At 36.2% G+C, this 14,406-nt stretch overlaps 2 protein-coding genes across 3 annotated transcripts; one reads left to right on the plus strand and one right to left on the minus strand.

Moving 5' to 3' along the window:
• Positions 1-2,043: 2,043 nt before the first annotated feature.
• LOC110936568 (plasmodesmata-located protein 3) lies at positions 2,044-4,781 on the minus strand. Of its 2 annotated transcripts, none has more exons than XM_022178975.2 (3): positions 3,933-4,781; positions 2,835-3,038; positions 2,044-2,409 (listed from the first exon to the last, which is right to left on the minus strand). In XM_022178975.2, exons 1-3 carry the CDS (start codon positions 4,681-4,683, stop codon positions 2,399-2,401), a joined length of 966 nt encoding a protein of 321 aa, XP_022034667.1. In that variant the 5' UTR covers positions 4,684-4,781; the 3' UTR covers positions 2,044-2,398. The 2 variants fall into 2 exon arrangements, with proteins under 2 accessions (XP_022034667.1, XP_022034668.1); XM_022178976.2 differs by having other exon boundaries at positions 2,838-3,038; positions 3,933-4,780.
• A 5,132-nt stretch (positions 4,782-9,913) lies between these two features.
• Positions 9,914-11,686, plus strand: LOC110934714. Its single transcript, XM_022177559.2, has 2 exons — positions 9,914-11,230; positions 11,479-11,686. Exons 1-2 carry the CDS (start codon positions 10,198-10,200, stop codon positions 11,511-11,513), a joined length of 1,068 nt encoding a protein of 355 aa, XP_022033251.1. The 5' UTR covers positions 9,914-10,197; the 3' UTR covers positions 11,514-11,686.
• Positions 11,687-14,406: the final 2,720 nt, after the last annotated feature.

The raw sequence follows: 14,406 nt of genomic DNA on the forward strand, positions 1-14,406 counted from the left end.
GTGACTCGTAAAAAAGAGGATGGGGTGGGGGGTGCTCCTTGTTACCACTCTCCGGCGTGAGAATAAGTATTTACTTGAGAGCAAAATATGTGTTTAAGTAGCATGTGTGAGAAAAGTTGTAGGAATGGTATTAAACAAACTCTGATTGAACTCATTCTACTGGCATTGGAATCCATTCGTCAAACTCTACGATCTTAAATTTTAGGTTTTCACTTATAGAACTTTAGCTTGTAGTTTTTAAATTTTTTTATCATATCATTATGTCTTTTTCTTTGTTTCATCATTGTGTGTGTTTATCTTTTTTTCTCGGCATTGTTTTATATTTTACTAGGCATTATGTTATATTTTTTGCAATCCGTATGTTTTTGTACCCTTCCTAGATTTAGGATATTGTGTAGGACAACTCAGTTGTAATGTTATATGTACATAGTGGAGGGTTCAAATAATAAGAATTTTTTTTTGTAAGAATAATTATAAAGAAGAAATTTCAATCAATAAAAATTCTTCATTTTACTTCATTTAATTTTCGTATTTAATATTAGTGTAAGGGTATATTGGTAAACTTAGATAGATCATTAATTGATAGTTTTCCTTTTTAATAGCTAACTGCATTAAATTTGTAACTTATTTTTATAAAAATATATTTTTTTCAAAGAAGAAAAACAAATAATTTAAAGTGTAAGATGAATTACGAGATGTGTATGATAAAATTCAATATGTGTAGGATAAATTTCAAAAGGTGTAAAATAAATTTTGATATGTGTACGCAAAAATTTTAGTGTGGAGAATGATAGTATTTATGACTAATTAATTAATCAACGATAATGATAAATAATATGAAAGAAAAAATATTTAATGTTTTACAATTGTACCATTTGGTTTTAATTTTTTCTCAAACGAACCTCCCTATGTACATATTACTTCAATAACACGTATAGTTTATAAAAAATTTAACTTAGTATTCCCATGACAATCTTTTAGTTTTATTAATAACAATAAATATTAGAAAAATGGCCAGCTTAAATAATTAAAAGAAAAAAAATTCATGTAAGCACCGAGGAGGCTATTTTGCGGGTTAAAGCTACCAAAATACACAGCTTTTATAACTTTACTTTGAATGAGCAAACAAGTACTAAAATGAAATGTTTAAAAGGTATTGTCGTATGACAAACCATACTATTTTTATGACAAGTTTGTCTAAAGTAACAACGAACCAAAAAGAGCATGAAAGCCAAAAAGAAGTGTCAATGAAACAAGGCTTTTCCAAATGCACACAACATAAGACCATGGAGTATGATGAGGCTTGGGTTGGGCATTGGTTGACACATGGAATGGGATGGCAGATATGGGTTAAACCCACATTCAACACGGTATGGTGGGGCGGGGGTTTGGGGGGCGTGGGTTTGGTGGGCTTCGTGGGCTGACCCAATATTATTTAAAAAACAAATTTAATTTTTTTAATATTTTTAAATAAAGAAAATTACAAGAAGCGATGCATAACTCGCTTCATGTGGCATAGAAGAGTGTATGAAAAATGGACGAGGAATTGGACGATTGGGTGGTGGGCTAGGATTAGTTTCTTGGAATGCATACGGGTTGGTCGGGTCATAAGCACGGTTATAAGGATGCATTTTTTCGTTTTGTAGAAGAAGAATTTAAAGATGTATAGAAGATGTGGTTGAATGTGGTAAAAATGGAAGAAAAATGTGAGTTTTATAGTGAAAAAATGGAAGAAAAAATTAATTTTTTTTATTATAGTCGTTGGCCAACGGCTAGCCCAACGGCTCTTTTCTTTTGGCCATTCACAAACCGCCATGTCACCTTGCTCCCCCGCCCCACGCCCGGCTTGAAACCCAACCCCCAAGGGACCACGCCCCAACTCAAGCCCACCCAGGATGGTGCCTTGGGCCTTTTCCCACAACCCACGCCCCAACCCAAGCCCCATACCCCACGTCCTAACACCAATAATCTTGAACCCATGGACCCATTGCAACTTTTTAACATGTCTTAAAGACTTCATCCAACAAAACATACAAACATCAATTACTCTAATATATAATTTCTTCATTCAATTAACTATCCACAATACCAAAATGTGACCGGTTACGCACATGACATCAAGATACAACGGTAGCTAATGGTTATGATGCGAGAATATTATCTATACGAGCCTCCCGTTTACACGTAACAAGGTCATTAGCTATAGCATATGTGTATGTACATAAATTACTATTACTAATTGATCAAAGCCTAATAAAAGTAGTTTAACTTGCAAGTGAAGGAAGATCCAAGTATCCAAGTCTTACTAGACCCACCCACCACCTCTCAAAAGCAAAGTAAGCACCCCTCTTTATCTTCTCTTTAACTTTACAATTCTTCAGTGCCTTGATCTTCATCTTCATGAGTAACCTACATTGTTTGACCAAATTTCTATAAGAAACATCACAACTGGTCAAACCAGGACAGTTTGACCATACTGGAATCTTCTATCATCAGCAAAAACATTGGGGATAATCTCATGTGTCCTATGAAACTTTATATAGTAAAAAAAATTGTAGTATTATATATATCTATTTTCGAATTTATAACATTTTTGTTAAAAATATTATAGTAAGAGTTTAGAGTGTAAATTTCAAATTTCCAATCAAAGAAACGGGCAAAAAACCAACATTGAATTTCAAATCATTTGAGTGGGGTATGTATGAAATGGGCCCTGAAATTCAAAACATAGACGTTATAATTGATATAGAACTTTATATAATTATATGTGCTAATTAATATATATTTTCATATATAATAAAAGTAGGAAGTTTGAGAGAAAAATATATATTAACCACCATAGGAATAGTGTTCTTTTTTCTTTTTGAAAGCTGATTTGAGAACCAACAAGAAAGCAACCACCAGCCCCAGAGCCGCTAGCCCACCGAAAACAATCGCCACCACTTTCTGCGTGTTGTTTCTGCCACCACCACTGTCGCCCTGTATCTCCGTCACCCCTGTTTCCACACCACCAACGCCACCGCTGCCGCCGGTGTCTCCTGTCACCAACATATCAAACACGCCAACTTCATGAGCAAAATGTACAATGAAAAATGTATGTACTTCCATTATATTATATTTGTCGTTTCACGTTTCTAAAACAAAACAAAACTCTGCTGTAACGATTTGTACCTTCAGCATAACGATATTCTAGTATCAACTTTTTCATATTTTATTCCTCAGGTGTTTTGTTACTGTCTAAATTTATAAAATAACTTTTATAAATTTATAAATAAAAGAAATATCAAATAGTGACAAAGAACTATAAAACGCTATTTTAACATTACATAACATTAAAACTTAACTTTTTTTAAAAATTAGGAAACATAATACGAATGTTGAAATAAGAGAAGCGTAAAAAAAATTGGATCACATAAAAACTGTGATACGTGATGTAGTCAATTACTTATTTTACTAGGTATAGTTTATAGTTTATTAAAATAAAATTAGAAAAAAGGTCGAAAAAAATAAAACTGTACAGTTTTTTGTTACTATAGTTTATAGTGTATTTAAAAATTTTAGAAAAAAAAAAGGTGGAAATAAAAAAAAACTGTACAGTGTTTTGTTACTATTTATATAATTATAATATAAGTATAGAATAAGATTTTTAGATAACAAAAATATTAAATAGTGACTAGGGAAGATTACAGCTTAGAAAAATATTTTGCAATAAGATATAATTGAAATTAATTATTTTAAATTAAAAAAATAATACGAAGATATTAAATAAAAGAATCTGAGAAAACATCCTAGACTCATGGAAGAAGTATGATACTTATTTTTATTGTTATAGATACATTTTATTTATATAAAAATTAGAAAAACAGGTAAAATTGTTTATTGTTGTAGAGACATTTATATAAAAATTAGAAAAAAAAGGCAAAATTATTTACCGGTGCCGGGAACTCCATCGGGATAATAAGTGTAACTAACATAACACTGCTGAAGAAAAACATGACCGGAAACAGAACTCCGGCACTCACTCCTCCCAATCTCCACCGCACTTTTCACACAGTTCACACACTCACCACCACCCAAATCACCTTCACACTGTCCCAACACGTAAACCCCCTGATACGCACCAGCATAATACCCCTTCCCATTCGAAACCCCTTTCGGTACCAACGACAACGCCGCCTCTAACCTCTCATCAAACCCGGACCCATCAACCCGACCCGAACTACACTTTTTATACAACAATTCCGTCGGCGGCGCCTGCTGGAACCCGACAACCTCGTACCGCATGTAGCACCCGACAAGCTGTGCTCGAGCCGCAATGGTGTCTTTGTGGCAGACGCTTTGAATGGTGTCGGGGAGTTTTTGGACGCAGGTGTTGCAGTCGGTGGTGGAGAGGTCGCCGCGGCACTGGTAGAGACCGGTGATGGAGGTGGTGGTGGATTGGTCGGTTGTTCCGGCGGTGGTTTTGTAGTAAGTGGCGGTGGTGGATTGGGAAACGAGGGTGGTGTAAAGGGATTTGAGGTTTTGGGTGGCGATTGGGTCTTGGAAGTTTTGGTTTGCGCAGCCTTTGTAGATTAAGGTTGTGAGATCGGAAGCGGCGGCGGTGGTGGTGGTGGAGGAGAGATAATGGATGAGGAGGAGGGGAAGGAGAAGGTGGAGGAGATGGTGGTTTTCCGGTGAGGCCATGAGGTGAGGTGAGTTATTGTGTGTGCATTTACACCATTTTGTGTAAGTGAGAAGTTGGGTTTATGGGGATGTACTATTTTTGGTGTGTTTGTGGGAATTGCAATTATGGTCCATGAGCTTTTGTGTATGTATGTGTGTTTGGTCCTTTAAAGAACATCATTAATTCATTATTAGGTCGTATGTAATGGGGCGCGACCATGGCCATAGCGCTGGTATGGAGCCCCCCACACCGCCCCCCCCAGCGCCATGATCAAAAAAAAAGAAAAGGCGTGAAAAAAATCGCGGCGCGAGAAGGTGGGGATTTGTTCTCCATTTTCCACTTTGGTCCCTGCATTTTACAATTTGGTCCCTGCATTAAAACACTTTGGTCCCTGCATTTTACACTTTGGTCCCTGCATTTTACACTTTGGTTATGATGAGGTAGGGCTTTATGACTACGGCCTCAAGCCCCATAAAGCCCCGGGGTGACGTGGCATGCCACATGGCGCATAACGCCCCTTTGGGGGCTTTATGACTACACATGCCCTTATTATTAGGCTCTCACTGTTTTTAACGGCAAACTAAATCAACATATAAATATTCTGAGGGGTAATTGTTCTATAAAGGCTTCTAATTGTAAGAAGTGTAAGAAAGATTTATAGAGTGACAAGTGTCCAATAATCTAAAACTAAACCCACTACATCACCACCAAAAACCTAAACACCCACCCCCACCCCACCCCACCACCACCCAAAAACCTAACCCCCCCCCCCACCCAAAAACCTAAACCCCCCCCCCCCCCCACCCCAAAAACCTAAAAAAAACCTAACCCCACCCCTCAAAAACCTAAAAAAACCTAACCCCCCCCCCCCCGCCAAAAAAAAAACCTAAAAAAAAAAAATCTAAAAAAAACTAAACACCCACCCTCACCCAAAAACCTAAACCCCCACCCCTCACCATCTCGGTAATTTTTTTTTTTTTTTAGGGTGGGTGATGTGGTGGGGGGGGGGGGGTTAGGTTTTTGGTGGTGGTGGATGTTTAAGGTTTTTTTTTTTTTTTGTGTAGTGGGTTTTTTTAGGTTATTGGACACTTGTCACTCTATAAATCCTTTTTACACTTCTTACAATTAGGATCCTTTGTATTTGATCATAATCCATATTCTGAGATGCCTCCAATCAAACAAATGTATCTTCTTCTTTATAACACTCAGAGTTGGATCCATAACCGAGTTACCAAGCTACCAATTCTGAGAAAAACTCATTCGCCTGAGGACCCACTGCGGTAAAATCCAGTTCGACTTGGTTTTGAACTGGTGACCTCCAGAGAAGCCTAGTTCTAAACTTCATTACCACCACTAATGTCTTTAAAAGTAATGCTAGTGGAAGTTGAATTTGAGACCTTATTAGGGGACCCGAGGTGGGGTATAATATTCATGTGATAATTGAGTTTCACGCGTGATACAATCGAACAAACCACCGCCACCCATCAATTTCCACGCGTGAAACATAATTCCCGTGATAAACTTAACGCGTGAAAAATGGAAGATTGTGAGGGAATGTGAAGGTTTATTGTTGGGTGTTGTGAGTGGTGGGTATTTCCACTAAAAAAAGTTGTGAATAATGTAATAATGGTTGATGACATAACGGAACTTGATTGGATGTTGTGAGTGATAAATGGATGATGAGTGATAACCACCCGTACCCCCTTAAGCTCACTATTCTTACATCATATAATTATTATTATTATAAGAGGAAATGCTTAGCTATAGAAAAATAATTTTTTTCTTTTAGTGTATGAAGTATTTTTTTCTTAAAGGTAAAATAAGAATTTTGATTAATTTTAATATTTGTTGACATTATTTTTCCAAACCAAAAATTTCTTTATCCAGGTATCAGTGATATAATGACTTGCACATTACATATTGAAGATTGTTTTTTTTTTTTTTAATTTAATGTTTCAACGTTTTTTCCTTTACTTTGTATTATTGATTAATTATCTTATATTTATAATATAACTTCCAATTATCTTAATATAACCTTGATCATACCTTTATACTTTAAATAACTTGTTTTCCCTAACGATATCGATTGTGGGTACCGTATACGTAACGTAACAAAACGAACCATACCGATACCAAGTGAACGTCGGTACCGGTTAGGTATTCTCTTTTTATTGTTTTCGATTTATATGAGTGTTTATTGTTATCGGTGTTTTTTTTTTCTTTTTCGATTGCTATAGCAAGTGTCATCATCATATATTTATAATGTACCTTCTAATTATTCAATATAACGATAATCAAACCATTATACTTTGAATAACTTGCGTTTGTTGCCTATATCGATTGTCAGTACCGTACTGGTAACGAAATAAATCGGACCGATACCAACCGAACAACAGCGGTACTGGTTCGGTGTACTTTTTAAATGTTTTCGATCAATATCGTTTTTATTGTTGTCAGTCAATTGTTTTTTTTTTCTATTTCGGCTGTTATAGTGAATACCAATACCGAAACAGACTGAATCAATACTCATAAAATTGTTAAAAAGTGAAGCCCAGCCCATAACGAAGCACGGGTATAACCAACTAGTTACTTAAAATGGTAAGCTTGACTGGTCAAGAACAATTTAAGTTATGCTTCCCAATGTTTTAAAAACCGGTTTTTAAATCAAACCGGATTAGGCTAAAAAATGGTTTAACCGGTTGAACCAGGTTGTACCGAACGGTTCAACCGGGTTGACTAGCTAACTCCATAATTTCATAAATTACAACGTCAACTCAAAAGTTAGTCAAAAAATGCATGATTGGATATTAAAAGATGATCTAAAAGTAAATCTATAATAAAAAATAATCCAAAAGATAATCGAAAATCATTCAATTTTCCAACAAGCTCTTTTAAATGAAAGTGTACGATATGTTTAAGACATTTGAGTGTTGAATACATCAACTATTTTCGTTTCATAATATTAAATAAGAATTTTTAGTTACGAATAATCATAATATATAAAAATTACGTAAGATAAGTAACATATATAATAAAAATAAGTAACAACCCAAACTACAATAACCCTAGGCCGGTACCGGTATTACGTTTCAAACCGGTATATCGGATTTTACCGCCGATACAAACCTTATGTCGTTTCACTTATTTACCGGGGTGTTTCGTACCGGATTTACATCCGGAAACGGTAATACCGGTATAACCGGCCGGTATTTACCGGTTTTTAAAACATTGATGCTTCCCAACTACTTAATTTGCTATCTCATTTAAAACTTCATAATTAGAATATTAGAGAAATGATATCATTAATTTACTGCGTACAATCATGGTATGGACTATGGATCAAGCTAAAAAATCAATATGAATATTAATGTAAGAAGATGTTATGGATTCATAGATTTTAAAAGCTTCACTTCATTGTTACATCATAAACTCATATAATGTGTAATTTGGTTTATTTATTTATTTTTTTTAACGGACGCTGTTTTATTGACTCATAAAATAGGACAAACGGGTCAGAAAGGATATGGAAGTCCCCAAAAAAAAACAGAAAAACATTATAAAATAAGGTCACGAATATTGAAATCGTGTCATCTCTCCCATTTCAAATCGCTATATTCTGAACGGTTCTTGAGCTAGAGAAAGGTGTCCTCCTTAATCTTTTCCACCACCCGCATCAGTGGCGGAACTAGAACATTAACTCAGGGGTATCCCAAAAAAAAATTTCACCGTTCAATCATACAATATTAAAAACCGACAATAAATAAATAAAGTAAAACAAATAAACCTAATAGATTTGTCCTCTTCTTTTTTCATAGCTTGAAATCGTTCCATTACATCGTCGTCTTTTACTTCACGTAAAAAATTCTTTTCGATCGCACAAACCATAGCATTGTTCAAAAATTCCGAGCCCATTCAATTGCGTAAATCCATCTTGACAAGCTTCAATTTCGAAAAACATCTTTCAACGGTTGCGGTTGCAACCGGTAAAAGCAACGGTTGGGCAATTGGGTTTATTATTTACAATCTTCAATTGATTTGGGCTAACATATTGGGCAATTGGGCTTATTATTTTCAATTCATTTGGGCTCACAGACTTTTTATAGGGGTGTCCTCGTAGTTGTTCAGGGGTATCCTTGGTATAAAAACCGAAAAAATAACTCTTTTACACTACCGATAAAAAGTTGAGCCGTAGCCCGTGCTACGGCTCGGTATACATTAAGTCCGCCCCTGACCCGCATAACGGAAAAAGGGTTATCTTCAAACACTCGGTCGTTGCGTGCCTTCCAAATCCTCCATACCGTACCATACGCGATAGATATTAATACATCCTTCCACTTTGACGAACCAATAAGAGTGTCGATACGGGCCATAATCTCACGGAATGACCCTTCCCCCATCATGACTGGAGTCTTCGTCCAAACACTAACATGCCACTAGACTGCTCGGCTGAGAACACACTCAATGGTCAAATGATTAACCGATTCTTCGCCATACCCGCACATCACACAATTTAGATTAATTAACTGGATACCTCTGCGCGTCAGAACCTTTTTCGTTGCAATACTGCCCAAAGCAAGCTTCCACACAAAGTAAAGGACTTTGTTTGGCACCAAATAATTCCACTTAAAACCCTCCACGTCCACTTTGTTACATATCTGGTTCCTTGCCTCTGCCCTGAACTTCGCAACTGAAAACGTAGGAGCTTCCCCATTCTGATCACTCCCGTATTCCCAATCCCACGCACCCCAGCTTTGTGTATATCTTTCATCACAGAAATAATATCCTTCCAGTACCCTGCCAAATCGGCCCTAACAGGGATCTCTAGAATCTGATCCGGCTTTTCGTGAATGGATTGAATCACCGGGCCCAAAGCTGGTCTGGGTTTGCTCTAAATCTCCATCGCATTTAATAAAAAACCCAGTTGTCTAGATATAGGAAATAAAAATGAAAGGGGTACACGTAAATATGTTTTATTCTCAAAAGGAGGAAATTGTGGTGCAGATAGCTTAGATCAATCACATGTCAATTGGGTAAATTTTCATTACCACTAATGTAGTGAAAAATATTGGATAGTGCGTGTAAGAGTATCCGTAGTGGGGCGTGTAAGTGTATATAAATGTTGACTGTTAATTTAATGTGTTAGTTAGACGGTTGTTAGACAGTGGTTAGTATTAGACAGTGGTTAGTTAGTTAGTTAGGGTTTGTTAAGTTTGTTTTTCAACTTGTATATAAGTGTAATAGTGCAGTAATGAGAATAAGAAATTATTTCCCATTTCTCTTCTATCAAAATCAAGATGGTATCAGAGCAAATTAGCTCCGATTCTTTCCATTTTTTCCGATCCGTTTCTGTCCTTCTCCGGTCTTCCGCTTCATTTTCCGTTTAATCTGTTCACCGGATTCTCTTTCCGATCATCTTCTCCGGTGAATTCCTTCATCTTTTCCATCATTTTCTTCATTTCCTCTTTGTTTCGTTCGTTCTTTTATCATCTTCATCGATTTCTTCTTATCAATCTCGTTTCATCGATTGATTAATCATGTCAAGTACAAGCGACGCAACAAGTGTTACTACTCTCGATTCATCAAATCATCTATATCTTCATCCGTCGGATCATCCTGGAATGAATTTAGTTTCAAAATCTTTTGATGGAACACGATTTGGTGCATGGAAACGTGCGATGACAATTGCTCTGTCAGCAAAGAACAAGTTATCTTTTGTCAATGGAGTTTCAACCAGACCTAATGATCCTTTTCTTGTTCCTCAGTGGCAGAGATGTAATGACATGGTAATCTCCTGGATTCTCAATACTCTGTCTAGAGGCATATCTGATAGTGTTCTTTACACTGAAACTGCATACAAATTGTGGAATGAATTGAATGATAGATATGGACAAGTGAATGGTGCTAAATTGTACCAGTTACAAAAGAGTATTTGTGAAATTTCACAAGGTAGTAATGATACAGCTACTTACTTTACCAAAATCAAAGCTATTTGGGATGAATTAAGTGCTTTGAATTCTCTTCCTAATTGGTCATGTGGAGTTTCTCATGTTTTTGCCAAAAGAGATGAGGATCAACGATTAGTGCAGTTTCTTACGGGATTGAATGCAAGTTATGATAGCATTCAAAGCAACATTCTCATGATGAAACCTCTTCCTTCAATAAGTGCAGCTTATGCAATTCTTATTCAGGATGAGAAACAAAGAGAAATACATTCTACTAATATTTTTGCTCCTGAATCTTCATCAATGAATGTTACTGCTCAAACTTCTCAATTTAGAACTGAAAACAAGAAAGTTGTTGTTTGTTCTCACTACAAAAAGTATGGTCATACTTCTAATAAATGTTACAGACTTGTTGGTTTTCCAAAAGACTTCAAATTCACAAAGAACAAAAGATTCTCTGCAAATAGTGCTTCTCATGTGACTGAACTAAAGGAACAAGAATCCAATGGTTTGACTTCTGATCAAATAGGTGAATTGCTGCAATTGTTACAAAAATCGTACATTGAAAAGGCTGGACAAGAAGATGCCTTCAATACTTCTAAAATCAGTCATGCCAACTTTGTAGGTACAATGGCTTGTAACTCTTCTATTCTAAAAACAAAATGGATCATTGATACAAGAGCAAGTGACCATATGTGCAATGATGACAATCTTTTGTCTGATGTACAATATCTTTCTCAACCTATTCATATAGGTCTTCCAAATGGGCATATTATTAAAGTCCTCAAATGTGGAACTGTTATTCCCATTCCCAAACTTTGTGATGAAACCAATGGCATTGTTTATTTCACTAAAACTTCTTGTGTATTGCAGGCCCCCTCAGTGAAGAAGCCACTGGATCTTGGTGAACTTCTTCATGGCTTGTATCTTCTACATCCTACATTACCTTGTTTTCCTTTGAATAATTCCATTTCTTTCACACATTCTTCTTGTAATTCTGTTGTTAATAGTACTACATGGCATCAAAGACTTGGCCATTTACCATTTTATAAACTCAAACAATTGCATTTTCTTTCTGATATACATATGGATCATATTGGTCATTGTGATATTTGTCCAAAAGCTAGGCAACACCGTTTACCTTTTCCTCATAGTCAAAGGTCCACATCACAAAATTTTGACCTGATACATGTTGATACTTGGGGTCTATATTCTGTTCCAACATACAATGGTTACAGATATTTCCTTACCATTGTAGATGACTATAGTCGAACCACCTGGACACATTTATTGTCCACGAAAAGTGATGCGTGTGTAGTGTAATATATTTTATGTGTATATTTTAAGCCCCTTTTTTACACTTTTTTAGCCAAGTTTTAAATTTATAAAACACGATATTTACTAACACTAAACACACATATGGGCAAGTGCACCCATCGTGGACGTAGTATAGTGTTGGTAAGATACCGAGGTCGTCCAAGGACACAAGAGCTTTTAGTACTGGTTTATCCTCAACGTCTAATCAAATCAAAAAGTTAGAAAAAAGGTTTTTAAACGAGAAAAATAAAACTAACTAAAATGCTAAAAAATAAAATAAAATAAAAACAGATAGACAAGATGAATCACTTGGATCCGACTCGTGTGTAGTGTAACCTTTGATTATTTCCGCACTTTTGCACATTTTAGGAGATTATCTTAGTTATTGTAGTAGGCCCCTTTTTTAAAGGTGACGTTACCCTCAACCCAGTAGTTTGAGTCAGCAAGGATACAATCCTAAAGGGTCGGATTATTGAAAGATAATTAATTAGTTATTAATGCATAATGTGGTAGGCCCCTCTTTTGAAGGTGACGTTACCCTCGGCTAAGTAGTCTGAGTCAGCAGAGATACAGTCCTAAGTAGCCGGGTTAAAGTTTTAATAGTAGTTTAACTTATGAGGGGATCAAAGAGTTTGGACCCCCGCCATCCAATACCGGTGGGTATTGAAGGAGGTCCTACTAAATTTGACCCAGGTCCTTTGCAGGATCTATACACTGAACAATGGCAAGACTCTTACCAAACCGATCCCTTAACCCCCGACCAGGTAACCAACATATCTCCATATAGACCGTGGAGATATGAATGGTGAAAATCTTTTATTTTATATAGAGAGTAAAATAATGCTAAGACACCACAGACAAACGATAAGGAAAAATCACCTTCAACATAAGAAACTAGTTATTAAAGTCATTAATACATAACCAAATAAAAAGTGCGAAAAGATTAAAAATAAAAAGTATTACACTAAACACTTGTCTTCACCAAGTGATGTAAGAGACTTAGGCAAACATGGCCTTTGATTGTCAAGAACTCTTATGATCAATCTTAGATCCCGATACGACTCACACACTTAGAGATGGATAATGGATGATGGTGGTGGATGATGGTGTTATGATGGTGGTGGGTGGTGGGTGAAGTGTGAGAGAGGTGGTGTGCCAAGGGATGAGTTGCAAGTGATCCAAGCACTCCTATTTATAAGCTGAACAGAAGCTCGGGCATGGCCCCGTGTCCATCCTTCTCTCTTTCTTCATTAATTGAAGTTTGTCTGCATTAGTTGACCACGCCCCCATGTCCGCTGAGCACGACCCCGTGTGCAGAAGCGTATCTGTACTATCAAGATTTTCCTGGATTCTGCGAATCTTATAGTTGACCACGGCCACGTGGTGGGCGATAGAAGCTTCTACAACTTTGTCTTTTCTGCTGACACTTGGGCACGCCCCCATGCTCACTTAGCACGGGGCGTGTTCAGCCTTCTGTTCTCTTGTTTTGCTTGGGAGGATGCTGTCAGGGGGTCGGGCATGCCACGTTTGTTCCTTTTCTTGTATTTATGTTAGATTTAGCTACCTTTTTTCTTCTTTTGTTCATTTGAGCTCATTTAATCATGAAAATACAAAAGAAAGACAAAAACACACTTTTTCCAACATTAGTACTAAAAAAGGGTTAGTTTTATGCCACAATTGATGTAATTTATATGTTGCATTTTGTGCACATCAAATACCCCCACACTTGAATCTTTGCTTGTCCTCAAGCAAAACTCTTTATAATGTGGCTTTACACTCCCAAATGGAATCGGTAGAAGAGAAGGTTTTTGAGCTTGTCATAGAGTGTCGGGATTTCCAAGATTCTTCATTAAGTTTTATTTTTATTTATTTACAATCTTATTCGTCATGATTTATTAAAAACGTTTCATAAGATAAATTACTTATTAGGGCATAACATGCCTTTTTAAAATTCCATTTATATACAAGTTCACATACCTCACGGGGGATCACTCAACACTCGGCCGAAGGTGTATTTTTAGTGAATCACTCGAGAGCGGCATGGAACTTACTCCTACCATAAGCTTGCCAAGCAATCAATCCTCCTCCTTTTTAACTATACACCTTTGTAAATATCAAGAGGACTTTTTGGGTGAAGGGTTAGGCTTGGGCTAAAGGTGGGTGGTTGGGTTAGTGGTTAGTAAAAGGGCGAAAAGCGTAAAAATCGTCGGTTTTCATAAGACTCGTTATTTTTTCAAAACTTTTTATTTTGATGAAGCATTTCTTTCAAACAAAGTTGTTTTTGATAAATTTATTTGTTTATTTCTTTGACTTCATCCTCATATTTTTTTTTCAAGTCATAAGAAAAACCGAGCTTTGTTTTTTTCAAAACTTTTTATTTTGATGAAGCATTTCTTTCAAACAAAGTTGTTTTTGATAAATTTGTTTGTTTATTTCTTTGACTTCATCCTCATATTTTTTTTTCAAGTCATAAGAAAAACCGAA

The sequence above is a fragment of the Helianthus annuus genome, chromosome 4, assembly GCF_002127325.2.
Source record: "Helianthus annuus cultivar XRQ/B chromosome 4, HanXRQr2.0-SUNRISE, whole genome shotgun sequence".
NCBI lineage: Eukaryota > Viridiplantae > Streptophyta > Magnoliopsida > Asterales > Asteraceae > Helianthus > Helianthus annuus.

Bases quoted from the DNA above. Each gene is read 5' to 3' on its own strand.
- LOC110936568 (XM_022178975.2), bottom strand. From the start codon at position 4,683: ATGGCCTCACCGGAAAACCACCATCTCCTCCACCTTCTCCTTCCCCTC. The intron at 3,039-3,932 runs GTAAATAATTTT...TGTTGGTGACAG, and splicing joins CGATGGAGTTCCCGGCACCG to GAGACACCGGCGGCAGCGGT.
- LOC110934714 (XM_022177559.2), top strand. From the start codon at position 10,198: ATGTCAAGTACAAGCGACGCAACAAGTGTTACTACTCTCGATTCATCA. The intron at 11,231-11,478 runs GTACAATGGCTT...TGTGTATTGCAG, and splicing joins CAGTCATGCCAACTTTGTAG to GCCCCCTCAGTGAAGAAGCC.